General features: G+C 35.6%; 1 protein-coding gene and 1 long non-coding RNA gene across 3 annotated transcripts; both read left to right on the plus strand.

Moving 5' to 3' along the window:
• The first annotated feature begins 1558 nt into the window (after positions 1–1558).
• Positions 1559–20057, plus strand: LOC130429952 (complement factor H-like). Its single transcript, XM_056758806.1, has 28 exons — positions 1559–1792; positions 1969–2139; positions 2239–2347; positions 2453–2529; positions 3093–3278; positions 3373–3537; positions 3977–4171; positions 4258–4431; positions 4536–4712; positions 4794–4970; positions 5423–5581; positions 5734–5916; positions 6708–6884; positions 6968–7156; positions 9793–9931; positions 11441–11481; positions 14046–14210; positions 14622–14816; positions 14892–15065; positions 15174–15350; positions 15435–15611; positions 17294–17476; positions 17649–17840; positions 18004–18183; positions 19109–19285; positions 19369–19557; positions 19732–19770; positions 19882–20057. The coding sequence occupies exons 1-27, from the start codon at positions 1723–1725 to the stop codon at positions 19755–19757; spliced, it is 4224 nt and encodes a 1407-aa protein (XP_056614784.1). The 5' UTR covers positions 1559–1722; the 3' UTR covers positions 19758–19770; positions 19882–20057.
• Positions 9601–12928, plus strand: LOC130429680 (uncharacterized). 2 transcript variants are annotated; one of them, XR_008907658.1, is made up of 6 exons: positions 9601–9969; positions 11211–11263; positions 11441–11481; positions 11712–11917; positions 12216–12270; positions 12559–12928. It is a non-coding gene; the product is annotated as an uncharacterized LOC130429680 (long non-coding RNA). The 2 variants fall into 2 exon arrangements; XR_008907657.1 differs by having other exon boundaries at positions 9614–9969; positions 12216–12261.
• Positions 20058–24660: the final 4603 nt, after the last annotated feature.

The raw sequence follows: 24660 nt of genomic DNA on the forward strand, positions 1-24660 counted from the left end.
ATGTCGCTCAATTTCATACACTGGACCTTTAAATAGTGCGGGACCCTTGTTAAATGTTCTCACTACACTGTAATTGTTTTTATAATTAATTTGTCCATCACAAATTCTGAAGACGAAATCGCCTAAAGAGTTTGTCAAAAGAACCAATGGCTGATTCGAAAAGTTATAATTTTCTCAAAAATGCAAGCATGTGCGGAATACACTGAAATAAGAATACTTAATGTGTAAAACAACTATACATGTATAGCAAGTGTTTGGTTTGGTAGATGATATATGACTTCTGCACGTTGTTATGGTTTTAAGTGTAGGGTTCAGAGAAAATGACCTGTAGTTTTCGAAAAGTAGGTGTTATACATTTAAAAAAATATATAATCAAACACCTGTTATCCTGCTGGAGTAAACATCTGAACATCTGATCACAGCACTGCAACGGCCTACAGATAAGTGAAAATGTTGTGTTATTGCGAAACAACTTGCAGATAGAAATATAACATACAATTCATCAGCCCTTTTCATCCGGAAGTGAAAAGCAATAGCACTCAAATAAGCTTTCTAATTCTTTTCCTTCTTTCTTTCTTTCTTTCTTTCATTATTTCTTTCAGCAAGTTATCTTGTGTTCGATATCTCTTCTATCTCTCAATTTAGTTCACTTTTATTTATGTAGCGCTTTTTACAATATGCACTGTTTCAAAGCAGCTTTACAGGAGAAAAGAAGTGTGAGAATGGAAGACAGGAAACACCACAATCATTCTGATGATTAAATAAACAATTTTCCATGATAATACCTTTGTGTTATGCTATATGGGAGTCAACATAGCAAAGCTCGAAAAAGCACATATACATTTAAACTATCCAAACAACTCCACTGGGTTAATAAATGCTTTCTGAAGCAGAACAATACTTGTGAGAGAAATTTTTAATTATGAATGGATGGATGTGCCTTTTTCAAGCTTTGCCATGTTGGCTTCCATATACTGTGAGAAGAAAACATTAGAGAAAAATTGTTTGTATTGAGCTAAAGAAACAAAGTCATGTGGAATGGCTTGAGGGTGAGTAAATGAGAGAATTTTCATATTTGTTGAATTATTCCTTTAAAATGGCTGAGTCTGCGTTTGTTGGATCGGTGTGACCTATATAGGCTGGTATATATCATTTTTTCATAAACCATTTACAGATAAACATTTACTTATGAAGTCAAAGACCTTTGTTTTAACCATTTCAATGTTTATCAAAAGTTCAAACTGTACGATCCAGTAAACACGCATCATGCTCTCAGAGATAAACCTGATAGTGGATTTTAAATCCCTTTGCAACATCACTAGCCTCAAACTCTTTCTAACTCTTTCTCAATAGATTGCTTCATTCTAAAAGATATTCCTCTGTGACAGCAAGAAACACATTTTGCAATAGCAAAAAGCGTTGCATTGTCTGAAAAACATTGTGAAACTTTTGTTCCTGTTGTCGTATTGTAACATTAATGCTGACTCCGAAATTTCACTTCTCTTTAAGAAAGCTGACACTCAAAGGACAAATATGTATTGCAGAATCAGACCTTCAAATCTTTGATAGGAACTATTCTGTGTGCACAGAGAGCTCTGGTGTAAGAGTCACAGCCATTTTTTTACTTTGGTAAAACATTAACGTGATTTATCCCCATGAAAGGGGAAAGGTTTCAGAAGAAAGATCAACAAAGTAACGGTCATTTGTGAGGAAAGCTCAGAAATGAGGGCTTCTTTGAAACTCATCTGCTTCACCTTTTGGATTTTTTCTTTTACTTTTGCACAAGATCAAAGTAAGTTTACACCCCTTGTTTATTAACTATAATAATTTTAATGAAAAGTTAGTAGATGCAATGCTAATATAACCTTACGAGAGACATGATATGCTCTCACAACCTTTTATAAATAAGAAACGTGTAGCTTTTCATTAATAATATATGACAGAGGTTGTGTCGTTTATGTCTGTCAGAATGTCACCGAAAAGACATCACAGTGGAAAACATGGAACCACTTGACCAAGAAACCTATGCTCCTGAGGAAAAAGTGAGAGTTAACTGCATGCAAGGCTACACTGGCATGATAAGATATCAATGTAAAGGAGGTAAATGGCAACTGGCGACGAAACAAGATCAATGCGCAAGTAAGACAACTTTCAATACAATGACCATATAAGAAATTTCATTATAAACTCCAATTCTACAAGTAACATTTTATCATAAAGAGTGAACTTTGTCTGCAGAGAAAAAATGCGGTCATCCCGAGGACACACCAAACGGCGATTTTAGTCTCCTAGAGGGGAACACAGAGTTTGTTTTTGGAGCAACAGTACAATACACCTGCAAGAAAGGGTAAATGTGCTTGATGCAAAAATCTATTTCGTTTTCATTCTTCCCTTTCTCTTTCTGTTATCCTCGGTTTGACGCATAAACGCTTGATTTTTTTGGTGTTCTTAGGTATGAAATGGCAAACCGAATTTCTCAGCGAACTTGCAGGGTCAATGGGTGGGATAATATTGTCCCTGTTTGTGAGGGTAGGTGTTATTTATTATGTTACTTCATTATGTTTTTCATTCGTTTAGTTTACTAATATTATTGTTTTTACTATGCTGAGACTAATCTCTGTATCTAACTCCTTCAAAGTATGTAGACAGACGGAACACGACCGGAAAATAGTCCGCCTACACTGGCATTCGAAAAGTTTGCTGGCTTCATCTTGTGCAAATAGCGAATTATGTTTCACATGTTAGCATCATGATAACATTATGTAACATGTAAACACTTATATTTACAAATATGTTACCATCATCTGTCAACGTTATTGTTCATCTTACTGTCGAATTTCAAAGTTTTCAAGTTTTTTTTTACTATTTCAGGCAAACCTTTATCAGGCCAACACGTCTGTTGCTCTTATTGTGCTTCTCAATAAGGGACATTTCTGAGGTCCATATGTTAACAGCCTAATTTTATTTATCTATTTATTTATTATGATCACAATCCTTAACGATTCCTGTCAACGGAGTGCCATCAACAGGTTTGACTTATGTATTCATATTCACAACAATCTTTGCTAAACCAATGCCGAATTTTCTCCTAGCGGTGAAATGCCCATCGATCTCCGAAGATGAAGAATTAACAATATCGGGCAACACAGAAGATGCAACGTACAATGATTATATTAATTTTGAATGCGTGTCTCCGAACAAAAAGATAGATCGAGAGGAAAAGCACATTCATTGCAATGAGAAAGGCGAATGGAGTCAACCTCCTCCGAAGTGTATAGGTTCATTTCATCTCTTCTTTGAATTCAACATATCTATCAAATATTTATTCAGGCTTTATTCAAAATAATGATGCATTTGTTCCACTTCATTCAGAGATAACATGCACAGTACCTGACATACCACATGGGACTGTTGAGTTAGACAAAGTGTACAAGAAAGATGACACGCTAGAATACAAATGTGATAGGGGATACAAACCCAGACAGGGAACACCAAGATGCAACAAGTTCGGATGGAGTCTGAAGCCAGAGTGTGAAGGTGATGCTCCACTTTTAATAAGAATAAAGAATTCGTAAGATTCTATGGAAATGAAGAAAAAAAGGCTTCAAAGTTATATTTTGCAGTAATTTTAGTTTTAATATTACGTTTAAAATCTAAGTATAGTCAAATCCATCTCTTACAGTACAAGATAAATCAGAGACTGTAGGATTTTAAAAGCATCTATGCATATATATTTTATTAAATTGTTAGTTTGCTGTTTTATGCTATTTTGCTTGTGTAAGTCATATGAAGATCCAACACAGCATCAACAATGCCACAGTCAAATATGTCCTAAAAACAGAGAAGCACAAAGGTGGTAGACCTTCGGCCTTATTTCACCTTGATCTCTGAATATTAATATGTGATGTAACAAATAGTTACAACATTCAGTTGCATTCATTTAAGCTTGAGACCTTTTTTATACTTGTTTTAACAGAAATAACCTGTGAACTCAAGGAAACAAAATATGGAATACAAGCAATTGAACCCGAGGGAAAAACTTTCTTTCGAGCTGGAGAAACTGTGAAAATTATCTGCTCTGAAAGATTCAGGATATTCTGGACAAAAGAAAGCACACAAACATTTAAATGTCAAAATGATGGGCAATGGGACAACAATCCTACTTGTGAGGGTGAGCACACAGAGAAACCTTTTAAGGATTTATTGCTTAACTCCTTGTTTAAGTCAACTCTTGAATAACAATTCATCTTCTTTCAGAGATTAGATGTGAAATTCCACGCGACAGTCGTCTTTATTATGCAAGTGACTCGTTCTACGGCAATATGAAATTGGATGTGAGAAGATCTTACAGGTGTTTGTCTGGATATCGTCAAATGGCAGCCGTGGCCACATGTACAAGAGATGGTTGGAAACCAGATCCACTGTGTGCTGGTACAGTGTGTCTTTCTATCAACTCTATCTGTTAATTAATCTGTGAACACTATTAATACATCAAATCATTTACATTATAATAATGCGATAAATGTGTTTTCCAGACATTACCTGTGAAGCTCCAAGCATCCCAAATGCACAGATTGTGAGTCCTGAACGCACTAACTACGATGTCAATACAAGAATACAATACAAATGTCATCCAGGATTCGAGCCCGAGCGACTCATAGAAATCACCTGTAATTCTGCAGGCACATGGATAAACAAACAGAACTGCGTTGGTACGTCATATAATCATTCATCTAAACAACATCAACATCTGCGTATTGATAATAATGTGACTGTATTTATGTACTTCACAGTAAAGGAAGGTTCTTGCACAACACCAGTCTTGGAAAACGGGTACATAGACAGAGATCCCCCTACAGAGGACACTATCTTTTATTCATGCAACACGGGTTATAAACCATTAACTGGGAAATGGTGGGGAGCATTAACATGCGTCAATGGCCGTTGGTTAAATCAGACGCGATGTATCCGTGAGTGTTTTTACTGAATCAGATTTCACAGCCCAGAAGTACAATTTTATTTAGTTAGGATTAGTAAATACTGTCCATACAAATCAGTTAAATTTTACTTATATGTATTATGTAGAAAAGTAAACTATATGCACACTTATTGAAAGTCAATATTGAGAATATTGGGGTAGACTTTATCTAATTTCTTTTAGTGTGTCATGACTTTAGCTGATAAATTTAGGTACTCTTTCCTTAAAAATATACAGAATAAAATCTACTTCGTCTAATTGAATGCAAATTGTTACCTCAATTTTTTTGAGTAGATTCAGTAAGTTTACATTTGGTTTACTTTGTTACCTAATATATTTAAGTAACATTTAACTGATTTGCATGGGTAGTATCTACTAAAACTGAAGAATAATTTTATTCAGTGAAATGTGTGTGTTATGAAAATGTGTATGTTGGGATTACAGAGGATAAGGAATGTGGTGCTTTGCCAATTGTTCAACACGGCCGTCTAAATGAAACAAACGCTGGACGATCTGCAGAAATCATTTGTGATCCAGGATACAAATCATCAAACAAATTAATCAAATGTGAAAACGGTATATGGGAGACACCAACCTGTAAAGGTAAACCCATTTCCTAAGTATTAACAATGTAAAGATAGAGTTTAAATTTATGTTTGGCTAAATGCAAATTTACTACATTTGGAAGTCATGTTGCAAAAATGATTATATTTAAATGTCATACTAATGACGGTGTGATTTGTGCCTTTTTCTAGTGGATGAGGAGGGATGTGTCAGTCCTGAAAGAGTGGAAAACGCTGTGATCACCTCTAAACCTCAAGAACGGTATTCACCTACATCTCATGTGACCTACAAATGTCACAGACATTTCACAATAAACGGGAATAGCAACGTTTTTTGCCGCAATTCAACTTGGGACAAAGCACCCATATGTGAAGGTGACCTTGCATTTATGACCTCTTCAAGTAGTAAACAATGGCAATCTGGAACATAAAAATATGACAAGAATATCCGACTAAAATATGTATTGTTTATTTCTTATATTTCCCGTATTGTGATCAGTGTTTTCAATATGCATCATCCATCCATATAAATAAAAAAACTTTATGCTAACTAATCCAGAACCTCAGAGATGACGTATTATTGCAGGAAAACTTGGAAGTAAGTGCAGCGCTGGTTCCCTCGATCGAAAGCCTGAACATTTTCCCATAGACTTTTGGAATATCGCCCAAAATAAGCTCTGTGATTAACAAAGGTTTATGATGTTTACAAGTTTTTTACAAATTTCTTTACAAGTGAACACAATATTTTTTAAGCCGCAATATAATTGACAAGAGTAAAAACCTTACACGGTGCTATAAACAGACGACACTTACGTACTCTTTCAAACTTTATTTAAAATGTTTGCCCTGCTGAGTTATTACTCCGTGAAGGAATCTGCATCTACGTTTTAAGAGATTTGTGCCTGTTGCATTATTTATAAGCTTAATATATAAAATGACGTCTAATGCTGGGTTCACACCAAACACAAACAATCTCGTTCCACCAAAAGTTTGTTATTTTCTCAACCACCACAGCACCCTTTCAACCCCCATCACCTAAACCCGATCATGGGTCTCCAGGATTTTGGTTTTAAATTTGTATCATTGTTTAGTTTATTGTATGTATAATCTGTTGGTTCAATTTAAAATCAATTTATGTTGTATGTTTGATACTGTGATTTCATTAGGCAGCATTTGTCCTCCACCACCTGAAATTGAAAATGGAGATTTTATCACTAAGGATATGACCGGTGAGGTCATCATGGAGGTAACATACTCTTGCCAATCTTACTATGTGCTGAATGAACAGAGAAAACATTACAGGTGTAGAGATGGGAGATGGGAAACCCCTCCAAAATGTCTGAGTAAGTCATCCAATACTAAATTATTATCAATCCCGTTATAAAGTTTTATTCAGTATCTTTAAATCAGTTTGTTCCTCTCTTAGAGCCATGCAAACTTACACCTGAGATTTATACTGATTCCAATATACAACCCATCAGAGATAACTACGTGAAGCACAGTGATCGAGAGATTTCATTTAAATGTAATGAGGGATGGAATTCTGGAGGTGTCAGAAAATCAGATTATGCAAAGGGAACATGCTCTGAAGGGAACATAAATATACATAAGAAATGTGAGTACATGTTAGTCTGTTTTCACTTCACACATTAATGACAGAGCTGTAGTCACACTGGACATCTGAATGTGTTTTATTAAAGATCAATTCTGCATTTTATTAAGTAATATATTACCCTGATAAGTTTACCCACAGTACCCACAATAATATTGTGTTTATCCTTTTCTTTAGGTCATACAGAAAATATATTTGGATAGACTAAGTGGAACACTGAGGTAATGTAACAATGAAAGTTCACAATGCAGTTTAGAGAAATGTAGAAGTGAAACATTTATGCCAACCAACCTGTATGACATATTTACTGTTTCATAATATCTTGTGTTTAGACCTGAAGATTTCTGATCTAACCAAAGCATGAAGATGGACAGACACACAGAGACGAGAACACATAAATGCATCTATGTTGCTGCAATCTACATGTTTATCAAACAGCTTCATGGTTTCAAATAATCTTAAATAATATAAAATTCTCACTTCAGAATAAAGATTCACATTCAAACTGTTGCAGTGGTTTGGTTTATCATTTAGTCATTTTCTACTTTTATTTACAACATATAATTTTGCTGAGTTCACATTGAGCGATTTTCAAAGTCTTTTCATCACTGCTCTTTTCACACTGGATGACTATGTGTGGAGCATTCAGTTGCTGCAGTGTTCACATTGAACGATTGATCGGCGACAGGAGATTCCTCACTGAATGACTTTATAATAGGTCAGAGTTGCGGACAACTGTCTGGTCAACAAACAATGTTTCACAACAAAGCGTACGCGAGAAGTGATACGTGATATCATAGTTCTTGCGTGACATTGGAAGCCATACTTGCTGATGTTGTTGTCAAATGATTGCAGCCATTATCGGTGGAGTTGATAATTGCAATCTACGTCTCACAGGCGAACAACAGACTGAAGTTACGGACACAGGACAGAGATGTCGTCGTCTGAGACAGCCGAGAGTAACCTTTGCAAGTCAAGTGACGAGGCTTATTTACAAAGAAAAATAAATAAAATTTACTTAATTCATCATTTACTCTAATCGTTACAGTGAATATTATTGTTACTTGTTTAACTATGTGTCTGTGATTTATTCGCTTATTTTGCACAGCATTTTTTGGCACGGTAACTTCTTTCATAATTTACAGCCTATTGAAACCGTTGCTAATGCTAAAGGCTTGTAATCTAACCACGAAAATCAGACGTTTTTCAGATCATCACAGAGTCAATCAGAGGACTTAACACAGGTTGTAAGAGGGAGAAGAAGAGGGAGAGGGCGGAGAGGTAGGGTTTTTTTCAAGGAAAAACGCAACTTCTCTTGATGATCAGCTCATCTATTAGCTAAAGCTATCAAACAAACATTTCACTTATATAGCGGAAATTAGACAAACTTACCGGTCCAGCAGAAGACTGGTAACTTCGACATCGCTTAGCAAACCCTTTTCCTGCTTCAGTGCCCTCCATTTGGCAAAAGCCACGCTGATGTTTATTCAGGTTTTCTGTCGTTTTTTGTCTCGACTTCGCCTTGCTGCATCGTATTTTCTCTTTTTGACGACACAGATTGACGCTCTGTCGGCTCTTGTGCAGAGTATGTGTGGTCCGCCATTAGCACAAATAAGAAATAATCGTTTCTATTTCTAATATAAAACACGACAAGTAAGTGTGTTATTGTTCTTCCTCTTATTCTGCTAATCCTTCTATGTCGTGGCTTTGGAAGCTGCATCCGAAACGCAGCAGGAGAAGAAGAACATAGTCCCTTGCATCCTTCGTTTTACGAAACGCGCTTAGTTTGTCCATGTAGTGCTACTATAGAAACGTGGCTTTGCAATTTGATATATTACATGTAAGGGTGTGCCCGCGATGTATATACATAAAATGGCTCCTTATAAGGTAATATAAACATTTTGGTTCATTTTGTAAGGTATTTCTCCACCATTTACAACCTAGTTTTGTATTGTATATTACATTTTGGTAAATAAATCCTTCAAAATTCTACACACTGTACCTTTAAACAGTGTTTCAAGTGCACACATACAAAAGTTACATCGACCAATGACAAATAAACAATCATATATACAACTATTTTAAAAGTCTACATAGATATATACAGAATACATCTCAAATAGACTATCAAGTATTAAAGTTGTTGTGCTGTTCATCGCCTTCAGTATTTCAAAACTAGACTAAACTAAATGGTTCTCACCATGTCCTCTCAATGTGAACGGTTGAATAAGGCGGAGGGGACACTAGCACATTTATTTTGGTTTTGTCCTGTTCTACATGACTTCTGGTATGACATTTGAATTGTTTTCAAAGGTTTATGGAACTAACATTCAACCTGACCACAGCCTGGCTATTTTGGGATAGATCAGTGTTATCAGCAGCAGCTAACTGTAGGCATTGTTGCGGCCCAAAAAGTGCGTCTACTTTTTTTCAGTGGAGTATTTTTTATTAAAAACAATTCTGACCCCAATAGTCGAAGATTCAATGCTTCGATAGGAGGAGCCTAATTCGACTAATCTTCGGAAACTTTCAGAACTTGTCATTCTCTGCACTGAAAGCAAGCGTGAGTGTCAGGAGGAGACGGAGAAAAATTTCATTCACTCTGGTTTTTATCTTGTTTATTTTCCCGTTTATTGTAGCGGTCTGTTCACAGCCTCTTCTGACAGTAAGCAATTCCAAATTCATGTTAACCAAAGATGAGAGAAAATATTCACATGGAGACACAGTACGCTATGAGTGTGATGATGGCTATGCATCAATGGGAGAGACCATCTCTAAGTGTGACACACAATCCTGGATTTACCCAGAATGCATTAGTGAGTCAAATTCACAAAAACCTTTGCTGTGAATTTCCATTTTAACTATAAACGAATTTAAAAAAATATATCACTAATCACTATCAACTAATTTACAAACATATTACACACATAGACCACTTCAGACAACATAGCAAAACGCTGGTCCTGAAGTTTTTAACAGTTTTTAACACTATAAAACCAACAAAATTATGTATATCTGAATCAACCCATAAACGAATACCTTGAAGATGTACTCATGCAATATTGTTTGAGTAGGAGTGTGATCGGCAGAGGTGGGTAGAGTAGCCAACACCTTTACTCAAGTAAAAGAAGAGGTAACTAGAGAAATACTCAAGACTTAAAAGTAAAAGTCGCTGTTTCACTCGAGTAAAAACGCATGCAATGAAAACTATTCAAGAAGCTGATAACTCAGTTACTTTCGATCTGACTATATAGTATTCAAAAAATATATATTATTGCCAATATTTTCATATTATATTTATTCATATTTTTCTTATTCTTATGATCATGAACAGATATCTTTACAATATACATACAGAGACTAAAGAATAGACAAACACAGAAGAGACGAGCATTTCTGTAAATTTCATCTAGTCCCACTGTCAATGTAACCTAAACAACCTATTCAGAATAATAAAGTCAAACTAAAGTGAACCCATCCAGAGTTTTGCGTTTACACTGCTGTTAAAGCAAAGGTAACTCACACAGGGTTTCTGCCAATCTCATATTAATCTTGAGTACCTATAGAGTAGTATTGCATACTTCGTATCTTGAAGAGTATTTAGTTTGATCACATTTATAAAAGATAGATACAGCAATATACTATGTAATACGCCCAACTTGTTTTTTGACTATTTGACCATGTTAAGCATGAGAAGACAGCACGTTTAACATTGCAAAGAAGTCAGAATGCATGAAGCACCGTAAAGATTTATATCCATTTCATGCAACGCTCTTTGTGTTCTGCGTGATCATAAGTTTCCCGCTGCTAGGAGTGAGTTACCCGCCGATTCAGATCGGTCTGAGAACTGAACAAAACATTTGAACTGATTCGTGAACCTATTCCAAGGGTTTTGCCAATTGTTCAATAAATGCTGTAAAAGAATCAATCAATTGGGAATCCCCCAGTAAAAAGAGACAACAACCTTGAAATAAACCTTTAGAAATATACTCAAGAGTAAAAGTACACTTTCAATCTCACTTTAAAAGTACATATTTTACAAGATGATCTTTTACAGGTAATATTTATTCAACAAATTCTACATTTCATTTCAGAAGAAGGTAACAAAAGGTAAGTGTATCAATATTCTATTTATGAACTGTAGAAAACAGTTCAAATTGGACGAACATCCGTTTGTTATTTGTTAAGGCTGCATTTGTCCTCCACCACCTTTAATCGAAGATGGAGATTATAACATTGAGCACATGATTGATGAAATCATCACCAAGGTTTCATACTCTTTTACAGGTGTCAGGATGGGAGATTGGAGACGCCTCCAGAGGGTCCGAGTAAGTCATCTAATACCAAATGAGCCTGAATTTCATCTAAACACATCTGGGAAGTTTTTCAAGGGCCAAGCAAAATAATAATGCAAATGAACAAATAACTAAAGATGATATGAGAATATACCCCAAGTCCGACTTTTAGACATCTAGCATACACTCACAAAATTGTTTGATTGTTTGCTTGCGTGTTAATTTAGTTTTTAACAGAAATCGCTCATTGCAACTTTCATCAGTTAGACGTTGTCTCTCGAAGAGCCTTGCGAATTGACACCAGAGATTTATGAGGAGTACAACATACAACCTCTGCAAAGAAAATATGTAAGACACGGTGAAAGCGTTTAACATGATTGTAAGAATCAATGGACGTTTGGAGTTTTGAGAGGAAAATACACAGATGTGGTGTCGTGCTCTGATGGGAAGATAAAAGTTGATAATAAATGTGAGTACATGTTAGTCTCTTTATACTAAACACAGTGTTCTTACACTCAAAGTTCACATCTGAATGTGTTACAAATGTCTTAAACACAGTTTTATCTCATGCATGTACTCTAAGAGGAAGATTTATAAAGACAGATCATTCAGAGAATCTCAAACTCTTCTCCTCACATGAGTTTCAATCAGGAGAAGAAGCAGTTAATAGTTTACTCAAGTGATCACATTTAACTCTAAAAGTGTTTTGAAACCTTGTCATTTTATAATATTGTTTATAGACACAATTTATTTTTTCTTTTCTTTAGGTGACAAAAGACATTAGACAAAATAAACTCACGTGGACACACTGAGGTGATGCAAGTATGAATGTTCACAATTCATTTTAGAGAAAGTTGTTGAATATTGTTCTATTATTTAATGCACAGAAAATTCAAATGATAAAAAAAAACATGACATCCTTATCAAAGATTTCATTTCTTTTATCAAATTTTGTATAGAATAATTACTAATTTCATCAACATTTTGATGTAAAGGCAAATATTGTTAAAAAAAAAAAAATCTGAATGTCTATTTCTATTGAGATTTTAATGTGCAGTGATTTAGAAGATTGTGAAGCTGTTAATACATCTTATGTGTTAATACCTTCAGATTTCTGATGTTACCAAAGCATGAAGATGGACAAACACACAGTGACAATAGCACACAAACACATTTATAACCACTGTTTCCTTAGTGTACACGCTTAACATATAGTTGAATGATTTCATATAATCTTTCTTAAATTGACAGTTTATTATTTTTTAAGAAACACATTACAGGGAGTTAGCGCTTTTCTCCATCATTGAGCAACTTTCCATTTTATGTACACACGTGAGCTTTAGAGCTAAAAGATTCATTTTCGTCGCTCCCTCATAATCAATTTAAGTGTGAAAATGACCCAGATATGATCAGATACTGTATGAGAGAGAATTGAATATCTTTGACCAAAACATGATATTAAATACACTGTTGTGAGCCATGACTGTGTGTGATGGAGTTTTTGTTATCGGGTCAGGTGGAAACATTATGTCATAAGATCACCTAAATGTTAGAATGAATGGCAGAAAAACAAGGGATTCTAACTTTGCTGTGTTGAATAAAAACACATCACAAAAAGAGAGAGTATTAAGCATCTGAAAGATGTGGGATTACAGGGGACATTAGGACATTATGGGGAGGAACAACACTGAGGAGAAAGTTCAGTATGAGTCAATGTTTTTATTCCTGGAGAAGAAGAGAACTGTGATACGTGTATTATGTTTACCTAAACACCCATGTGATTTAATTTCATTTGACACGTGTTTGCTTTTATCTGAAGATACTGGTCGTCAAATATTTGCATGACTGAACATTCTTCAATGAACCACAGGACAGATCACAGCGCTGGAAAATGGAGATATATCCAATAATCATCTGTTTGATTTTAGGTTTAAATGCACTTGGATCCTCAAACGCTGCAGGTAGTAAAATGTTTACTTAAATATGACGATTAAAATGTATTCATGAGAAATTATTAGAATCTGTAAAAAACATGTTTGACCTTTCAGACAATTTAGAAACCGCTGCATGAATTTGTTTAATTGACACAGAAAATATCAATTGATTGTTTAGGTAAATGCTTTATTTATGATCATTATTTGCTGACATATAAAGATAGACAGACAAAATTAAACCAGTAGAGAAAACTAGAAATGTGGACATTTTAACTAAATTATGAAAACACAAAATAAAAAAAAGTTGCTGATTTTTCATATGTGAACAGCTGCAGTTAATGTTATAAATTATGCTAAATGTTCAAATCATGTCAAAAACCTATGACTGATACTGTTTGACCTTATTTACCATAGCAGTATGTTGACTTATTGAAATTACTTTTTTGATCCCTAAAGCACTTGAGCTGGTTTCACAGACTGGGTTTATAGACACAGTTCACCCAAAAATAAAAATTCGGTCATCATTTACTTAACGCAGAGTTTTTTCAAACCTGTTTACCTTTCTTTGTATAGGTTAGTTTAATATCTTCTTTGTATTCAACATCAAATATGTATGCACCTTTTTTTTTCAAAATAACGATGCATCTGTTCAACTTCATTCAGAGAAAACATGCACAGTACCTGACATACCACATGGGACTGTTGAGTTACTCAAAGTGTACAAGAAAGATGACACGCTAGAATACAAATGTGATAGGGGATACAAACCCAGACAGGGAACACCAAGATGCACAGAGAATGGCTGGAGTCTAAAGCCGGAGTGTGAAGGTGATGCTCCACTGTTAATAAGAATAAAGTATTCAGAATAATCCATGGAAATGAAAACAAAGTGATATTTTGCAGTAATAATATTTTTTATATTACGTTTAAAATCTGTGTACAGTCAAATTCTCCTCTTACAGTACAAGACAAATCAGAGACCGAAGAATTTTAAAAGAATCTATTCATATTTATTTGATCAAATTGTTAGTTTCTTATTATTATAATCATTTTGCATGTGTCATACAAAGTCAACAGTGCCACAGTCAAATATGTCCTAAAAACAGAGAAGCACAAAGGTGTTAGATCTTCGGCCTAATTTCACCTTGACCCCTGAATATTACTATGTGATGTAACAAATAGTTACAACATTCAGTTAAAGTCATATAAGCTTGACCCCTTTTTTATACTTATTATCAGAAATAACCTGTGAACTCAAGGAAATAAAATATGGAATAAAAGCAATTGAACCCGAGGGAAAAACTTTCTTTCGAGCTGGAGAAACTGTGCAAATTATCTGCTCTGAAAGATTCAGGATATTCTGGACAAAAGAAAGCACACAAACATTTAAATGTCAGAATGATGGGCAATGGGACAACAATCCTACTTGTGAGGGTGAGCATACAGAGAAACCTTTTTTGGATTTATAACTTAACTTCTTGTTTTATTCAACAATTCATCTTCTTTCAGAGATTAGATGTGTAATTCCACGTGACAGTCGTCTTTATTCTGCAAGTTACTATTTCTACGGCAATATGAAATTGGATGTGACAAGATCTTACAGGTGTTTGTCTGAATATCGTCAAATGGCAGCCGAGGCCACATGTACAAGAGATGGTTGGAAACCAGATCCACTGTGTGCTGGTACAGTGTGTCTTTCTATCAACTCTCGCTATCTGTTTATTAATCTGTGAACACTATTAATACATCAAATCATTTACATTATAATAATGTGACAAATGTGTTTTCCAGACAATACCTGTGAAGCACCAAACATCCCAAATGCACAGATTGTGAGTCGTAAACGCACTAACTACGATGTCAATACAAGAATACAATACAAATGTCATCCAGGATTTGAACCCGAGCGACTCATAGAAATCACCTGTAATTCTGCAGGCACATGGATAAACAAACAGAACTGCGTTGGTAGGTCATGTTATCATCATTCATCTAAACACCATCAACATCTGCGTATTGATAATAATGTGACTGTATTTATGTACTTCACAGAAAAGGAAGGTTCTTGCACAACACCAATCTTGGAAAATGGGTACATAGACAGAGATCCCTCTACAGAGGACACTATCTTTTATTCATGCAACACGGGTTATAAACCATTAACTGGGAAATGGTGGGGAGCAGCAACATGCATCAATGGCCGTTGGTCAAATGAGCCGAGATGTATCCGTGAGTGTCTTTTGAATGTTGGGCTTACAGAGGAAGAATGTATTTTTTGCCTAGTGTTCAACACTGATATCTAAAGGAAAGAAACGCTGGACAATCTGCAGAAATTGTATGTGCTTCATGATTCAAACCATCACAAAACTCAAGGTAATGTGTCAACAGTAGACGGGAGAAACCAACACTGTAAAATCTAATTAGTTGATCTTACTTAAAAAAGCATGCAGACCGAGTGCCTTAAAAAAACTAAGTAAAATGAAATGGTATTGTTGAGTTCAAGTAACTAAAAATATTAGTTCAGATGTACTCTTGACTTAGTGTGGAGTACTCAGAATGAACTATTATTACCAATTTAAGAATTTCCATTGGATTTATTGCACTGTAAACCCGGACAAGTTTGCAGTACTAAATTCTGAATACTGTATAGCTAGATTAAATTTTACTACAGTTCACATAAATATTATTCTAAAAATGCATAAATTAAACACCTTGATTTGTGCAACACAAAATGAGCAAGAGGAGACCGATCTCAGAACTGTATGCATAGACTATGCTCATTGGTAAAAAAATCACATGAGCTTCGCAGACCCTAATCACATGCACATATCTTCTAAACTGTGGTAACCACTGAAAAATATGTCAAAATCTTCTAAATATCTAAGAGAAGTGAATATTAAACACTATCAAGTCTTTAACTTTACTAAAAACATAAAATAATCATATTTTTAAAAATGTACTCTCCAAATGCAGTCTGGCGCAAAGCATGCTGGGAATCTTTTCTGCGTACAGGCAGGATCTGCTCTCCACTGCCTCTCGCTGGTGTAGTAAAGTAATTGCTTTGATGCCGCTACTTGCTTGATTTGAGTAAAATATACTAAAGGCGAAAAGTAGGTCGTCTTATGTCCCCTGCAAGTACTCGTAACTTTAAAAAACTAGTTAAATGTATACATTTTGACAACTGAGTAAAGTTAACGAATAATTTGTAAGTAAGGACAACAATTAGATTTGAGCATCTTTAATATATAAACTGGCACACAAGTAGCAATAAATAATGTATTTTGTAGGCAAACCTTATGTTGGCTAGACAAAGCTTTGCCCATAGAGTTAGTTTAATAATAGTTTAAAATTAGCTACAAATTAAGCTTTAAAAATGTTAAGTTTGAAAAACTGTTTAAGCATAAAGATACCACATGTTAACATTGTGTTAAACTGATTAAACATGTAGTAAACAAGATTACATCAATGATAGTGTCTAAAGCATAAAGCTAACATGTTTTCACATGATGCTAGCATGATACTACCATGATATAGCATGATGCTAAAATTAGTGAACAAATTAGAGCAAACCCCATGTCTCCACAATGTTCAGAAAAAGAGATGTGGGTGTTGCTAAACTGTGTCTAGGGAACTCTGTTTGGTTGCTAGGGAGTGGATTTGCAGCTGCTAATGTCTCTATGACACAGGGGTACAACCTACAGTAGATTTTTATTGTGTCATTTTACAGAGTTTGCCAGCGGCTTTTATTGTGGCAGCCCACATGTTTCTACGAAATCCTCACACAGAGCTTTGACTCAAAGTTTGGTGCAATGTTAAGTCTATGGGATTTTCTGCCTGCTCTACGAACATCATACGGCCGATTGCAAAAAAAGTCATAGTATGTCAGACCCTGTGTTTTTATCTTTTTCAAGTGGATGAAGAGGGTTGTGTCAGTCCTCCAAAAGTTGAAAACGCAGTCATCATCTCTAAACCTCAAGAATGGTATTCATATGGATCCCATGTAATCTACAGATGTCAAACACATTTCACAATAAAGGGGAATAGCAGAGTTTCTTGCCACAAAACAGCTTGGGACGAAGCACCAAAGTGTGAAGGTGAGCTTTCAGAGGGGTTGGCATCTCTTCAAATAGTCAAATAGCCACTATAGTAGGAAATATTTACATAGATTAACAGCACTATAAAAATGTGAGAAAGCGTTTCAATCCTTTCTCTCAAATATAAATAAAAATATCAGTCAAAATAATGTTTGCATAAAACTTTTTTTAGAGAGATCACCAACTGTTTGTTTAAAGCCTCTTCTGACGGTAAACAATTGCAAACTTATTGATGAAACACAAGATGAGAGGAAATATTCTCACAGAGACACAGTACGCTATGAGTGTGATGATGGCTATGAATCTATAGGAGAGACCATCGCTAAGTGTGATGGACAAACTTGGATTTACCCAGAATGCATTCGTGAGTAAAATTCACAAAAACCTTTGCCACGAATTTCAATTTCATTTGTATAAAGAAATGTATAGAGATGTAATACTGTACATACATGCATTGCTTTTTAAATGTTAATGTCTGTAAATCTTTTTACATGTTACATTGGTCAAAAACTACATTTTCATTACAGGAAAAGCTCAGTGTACCAAACCAACAAAGAACTTGCAGTATGTGACCCTGTTAGATGAGAAAAATCTATTCAACAACTTTGAAACTTTGAGATACAAGTGCAATAAACCATATGACAAAATTCCAGGAGGATCTTTGACTTGTAGAGATGAAAAATGGAATGGAACGATTGGCTGCACAAGTTAGTTAACACAACATCTTACAAACACATTTACTTATCAAGGATGCAAACCATACACGTCAACACTCCCATTGTGGCCGGGAGTCTCCTGTTTTTCACACCCAACTCCCGCCATCCTCTCGTTTTGGTATTTTTCCTTCAAAAGTCCTGAACCGATGGGGAAAGAAAGCATTTGAAGTGTGTTGTGTTCTGCAGACACATCCGATTAAAATATGTATTGTTTATTTCTTATATTTCCCGTATTGTGATCAGTGTTTTCAATATGCATCATACATCCATATAAATAAAAAAACTTTATGCTAACTAATCCAGAACCTCAGAGATGACGTATTATTGCAGGAAAACTTGGAAGTAAGTGCAGCGCTGGTTCCCTCGATCGAAAGCCTGAACATTTTCCCATAGACTTTTGGAATATCGCCCAAAATAAGCTCTGTGATTAACAAAGGTTTATGATGTTTACAAGTTTTTTACAAGTGAACACAATATTTTTTAAGCCGAAATATAATTGACAAGAGTAAAAACCTTACACGGTGCTATAAACAGACGACACTTACGTACTCTTTCAAACTTTATTTAAAATGTTTGCCCTGCTGAGTTATTACTCCGTGAAGGAATCTGCATCTACGTTTTAAGAGATTTGTGCCTGTTGCATTATTTATGAGCTTAATATATAAAATGACGTCTAATGCTGGGTTCACACCAAACACAAACAATCTCATTCCACCAAAGTTTGTTATTTTCTCAACCACCACAACACCCTTTCAACCCCCATCACCAAACTCCGATAGTGGGTCTCCAGGATTTTGGTTTTAAATTTGTATCATTGTTTAGTTTATTGTATGTATAATCTGTTGGTTCAATTTAAAATCAATTTATGTTGTATATTGTAATTTATGTACAATGTTTGATACTGTGATTTCATTAGGCAGCATTTGTCCTCCACCACCTGAAATTGAAGATGGAGATTTTATCACTAAGGATATGACCGGTGAGGTCATCATGGAGGTACAATACTCTTGCCAATACTACTATGTGCTGAATGAACAGAGAAAACATTACAGGTGTAGAGATGGGAGATGGGACACCCCTCCAAAATGTCTGAGTAAGTCATCCAATACTAAATTATTCTTAATCCCGTTATAAAGTTTTATTCAGTATCTTTAAATCAGTTTGTTCCTCTCTTAGAGCCATGCAAACTAACACCTGAGATTTATACTGATTACAATATACAACCCATCAGAGTTAACTACGTGAAGCACAGTGATGGAGAGATTTCATTTAAATGTAATAAGGGATGGAATGCTGGAGATTGGAAAAGATCAGATTATGTGAAGGGAACATGCTCTGATGGGAAGATAAATATACATAAAAAATGTGAGTACATGTTAGTCTGTTTTCACTTCACACATTAATGACAGAGCTGTAGTCACACTGGACATCTGAATGTGTTTTATCAAAGATCAATTCTGCATTTTATTAAGTAATATATTACCCTGATAAGTTTACCCACAGTACCCACAATAATATTGTGTTTATCCTTTTCTTTAGGTAATGAAGAAAATTGGACAGGCTAAGGTGAACACTGAGGTAATGTAACAATGAAAGTTCACAATGCAGTTTAGAGAAATGTAGAAGTGAAACATTTACGCCAACCAACCTGTATGACATATTTACTGTTTCATAATATCTTGTGTTTAGACCTGAAGATTTGTGATGTAACCAAAGCATGAAGATGGACAGACACACAGAGACGAGAACACATAAATGCATCTATGTTGCTGCAATCTACAAGTTTATCAAACAGCTTCATGGTTTAAATAATCTTAAATAATATAAAATTCTCTCTTCAGAATAAAGATTCACATTCAAATTGTTGCAGTGGTTTGGTTTATCATTTAGTCATTTTCTACTTTTATTTACAATCATATACTAATGCCGAGTTCACATTGCCCGATTTTCAAAGTCTTTTCATCACTGCTCTTTTCACACTGGATGACTATGTGAGGAGCATTCAGTTGCTGCAGTGTTCACATTGAACGATTGATCGGCGACAGGAGATTCCTCACTGAATGACTTTATAATAGGTCAGAGTCGGTGACAACTGTCTGGTCAACAAACAATGTTTCACAACCAAACGTACGCGAGAACTGATACGTGATGTGATATCAAAGTTCTTGTGCGACATTGGAAGCCATACTTGCTGATGTTGTGGTCTCGTCATTTTGTCTTGTATCTTGCCTTCTCATTGGCTGTAGGTCATCGGAAATGTATTTTTCAGTCAGAACTCATTTTACACTGCAGGATTTTGAGTCTCCAACAGGTGCATATATATATATATTAAGCATGCTAAATATTTCACGGGCATCTCTCCCACTCTCTCAGATCACGTCTTTGATGATTCGCAGGGCGTGATTTTCACTTGCGTGAACGAGCACCGATTTCCCTGCGATTTTGGAAATTTGTCTGTGATTTCTCAAAACCTGTCGGAGACTGAAAATCGGAGTCAATATCATTCAGTGTGAACTCGGCATAAATATATTAAAAACTGTTTTTAAAATTAAAAGATTCATTTTTATATTTGAGTTGAGATCATTTTAGCTCAGTTTATTTGCCTGTGGGCAATTTCACATCATGGACATGACATTTTGCGTTATGGATGTGACATATAAATGCTTAGAGAATGAATTTGTTACACATAAATTGACCCATTCTGTATATATTTTGCTTACCCTTGTTGATAGAGTCTAAACCTCAAAAAATGTCAGTCTATGAACAAATTATATATTTAAAAACTTTGTAGGATTGTGAATCAAAGGAGGATGGAGGATCAAAGGAATCAAGGAGGATGTGAATCAAAATGCACAATCTTGAAGCAATAACACGAAAGGAACGGAGAAGGGATGCCTCTTTATAGAAATTCATTTTCATGTGCCCATTTATGAGGAATATGTAGCGTTATGGATATGACAATCCTGAAAATGGCACAAAAACCATGCACTAAAATTTCGAACAACAAAATATTAATATCTGTGCTGTTCTCATAGTAAAATCTGTTGGTAAAAAGATATCCTGAAGATGGCACAAAAAAACGTGCACTAAAATTTTGCAACTATAAACACCTCGCACCTGTTTTTAAGCATTATTATTGGGCAGTAAATGCGAGTGCTCTCTCTTTCTTGCAAAAGAGCATCCTGGATGATATGGCATGATCTGAGACTTCTCCATTATGGGTTCAGGCGGAGGCTATGTCTGTCCCAGAGTCCTCTCTCACAGCGCTACTTTTCACAGAGTGTAAACCAATCACTAAATTAGGTCAAATGTGTTGAGAAACTCTTTGAGAATTTTTAATCAGATTAATTAATTCTATAACCGGCCAAATGTTTCAGTATATACACCAATATCATGCAATCCTTCATTTGAACATTATCAGATTGATGGAAAAAGGTTTATGCTGTATAGAAGATCTCTATAGAACAATAGCTCTTAAACTTTTCAGATCAAGTACCACCTTTAGTAAAATAGTTGTTCCAAGTACCACCTAATGACTGCCAAAGAATCACATGAATAAACATTCAAATGAATCGTAGAGCTGTGAATCTTTATCTTTATACCTCTTCCTCCAATTCGAACGTATTATTAATATTACAAACACTTTTTATCAACCAGCTGTTTTCAAACTAAAGAACATGTTTTTTCCATGTTTCACTTTTCTGTAGTGCTCAGTAAACAGGGCTCTGTAAATGACTTTTATGGAGGAAGAAAGACTGCAAACCTATATTAAAGACAGACAGTCTGGAAAGAGTATATAACATAGCAGATAAATAAATATATATATACTTAAACATCAAGAGAAAAGCTGTATAACAAACAGAGACTCACACTTTACTGCAGCAGCTTTTGTCCAAGCGGCGTGTCAAACATACATCGCAACCAGTGGCGGCTGCTGATCTTTTAAAGAGGGGAAGCTCATTTTTGGCCTAAATCATATAAAATGGTCCATTTATTTATATGTAAATTTTGCCCTACGTTCCTTTTCAAGAAAATGCTCTGTAACCCTGTCGTACCAACTAGGAATCTTTTCCAGTGACTTGACCAGTGTCCTCTCAATGGCCAGTAGAGCTAGGCTGCTTAAACGGCCTTGGCCCACTGTGTTACGGGTGTAGAACTTGAGCCGCTTTAAACAGGAGAAGCTCCTTTCTACACCTGCAGATGTAGCTCCAATTGTTGCCACTAATGAGAACAGTTTGTAAAGCTGAGGCATTGCACTGTCCAACTCCATGTCTTTAAGGAACACCAAGTAATCACACAGCTTTCCCCTGTTACTCTGCAAGTCCTGATCTGAATACAGGACTTGAAGTTCAGACCTCAGTCTCCCTGAATCAAAGTGATGGCCATAACTTTTCAGGACATGGCCAGCAGTACATTTTCTTTTTCACAGCACTTCCAGTCAGCCAGCTAACTTTGTCATACCAGGAGAGCTGAAAAGACCTGTTACTTTTCCCTATTTTTTGCACTAAATCAATCTTAGGTGTTGATCTGCCCTGCTGTTTAATTCTTAGTTTCTCCTCTCCATATATATACATTTAACTCAACGGGAGGAAATGTGGGAATTATGTTAAATTGAAACAATGAATGTGGTGTGAAATTGTGTGAAATATACGATGAAGGTTGCAGCAGTTTGTCTTTCGACTACACATGCAAAATCCGCGATGGGACTGAGTTGGAAATGGAGACGCAGAGTGATAAGCGTCATAATCTGAAGACCACACTCACACCAACCATCTCTTTGCATTGCGAGAAGCTGCCGCCTCCTTGTCATTTATGATATATAAAAAAAGCTAATATTTCTAAAAGCTGATATGTGACAATGTGTATAGCAAACAAGCTAAAAAACAAAACAAGAAATACGTTTTTATAAGCTGTCGACCCCAAAAAACGAGCGTTTTAGGACATACAAGTGGATTTAAAGAGAAGACCCTCCAATCATCACGCAGACGCTCGGAGCACTGAAAAAAACTGTTTAAAGCAGCCCCATTTGAAGTCAATGGACGCTGGGCTTCAAAAGAGTAATGCACTGTACGCTACGGGAATGAATGAGAAGGAAATCGAGTCAGCCGACCTAAGTAGCTGATTCTGAACGAAATTGTTTTCGTTCGAGATGAACGTGTTTAACGCATTTTCAGTCAATAAAATGTTAACATAATAGTACATATATTTGACCATTCATTTTTTGACAATTATAGGGGAAGCTGAGCTTCCCTTGCAGTCTTAAAGAAGTGTATGTTACTTAGATTACAACTGTTATTGACACCAGGCCCAGCGAACCCTAGGTTCTGGAATGCACCTATCTATGACAACATTTATATTCTTTCTGTTTGGAGGCGGTGTTTAACCCATCAAAGACTAATTCTCTAGCCACGCCCTCTTGTTTGTGCATGACAATTCTGAAGTAACACAAGTGGCGCGGAACAATATAGAGTGAGAATGCAATAAACAAACATGCCGTTAAAGATGAATGCAATTTAGCTCGAGTAGGAGTGTATGTATCATGGAGATACAAGAACACTACATACACAACTATGAGAGCGATATTGCATTTATACATCAGTTCGACGCCACAAGAGAGTAGATAAACCAGAAACAACGTCAGAGTGTCTTTAAACCCCTCCGGTTTTAAAGGAAATGGGGAACTACTTTCTTCCGCCACCAATCCAAGCCCAGCACACCTCAGCTACCTATCCAAACAATCACACTGTAATCACACGTAACACGCTGTAACACGTTCCGCACGCACCCGCAGATGACTCGCAAAAACATGTACACCTTTTCAAACACTGGTCACTTACTGAATGTTTGGGCATATAAATGTGAATTAACACTTTGTCTGTAAATGCTCAAACTGGTGTTTGTTACGTAGACTGAACATTGAGCTGCATGCTACAAAAAAATTAAGAAATATAATCTAAATCTCCGCACATCGCAGACATTCGGAACTTGTCATTCTCTGCACTGAAAGCAAGCGTGCGTGTCAGGAGGAGACGGAGAAAAAGTGTGCAGGAAAAAAACAGTGACAGGGACTTTTTGACTGGTTAAATGTTTTATCGCACTCCTCCTTACCATGCGGTAAATACAAAACTTTATTGGTAGTTCATTGGTAATGAACGTGCTATATTCCCGCAGCTGAATCTGGTTTATTTTGTTTCTTTTACGTTTATTTATTACAAAGGTATATTCTGCTCTGAACAAAATCTGTAAATTAATGTTTAATTGTTTTTTTAGTGCGTCACTGCGGTATACCCCTAATATCCCACTAGTGTCGTCCCCACATGCAGATGATAATTTTAGCTATAATTTACACTCATATAAGCGGGTGAGACATATGATTAAAATATGAAATCGTTTCAAAAGGATTTATATCAATGTAATAGTCTCCAGATAATCACTGAGGATATTTTATACATAAATAAAGTGTCATGA

The sequence above is a fragment of the Triplophysa dalaica genome, chromosome 10 (assembly GCF_015846415.1).
Source record: "Triplophysa dalaica isolate WHDGS20190420 chromosome 10, ASM1584641v1, whole genome shotgun sequence".
Lineage (NCBI taxonomy): Eukaryota > Metazoa > Chordata > Actinopteri > Cypriniformes > Nemacheilidae > Triplophysa > Triplophysa dalaica.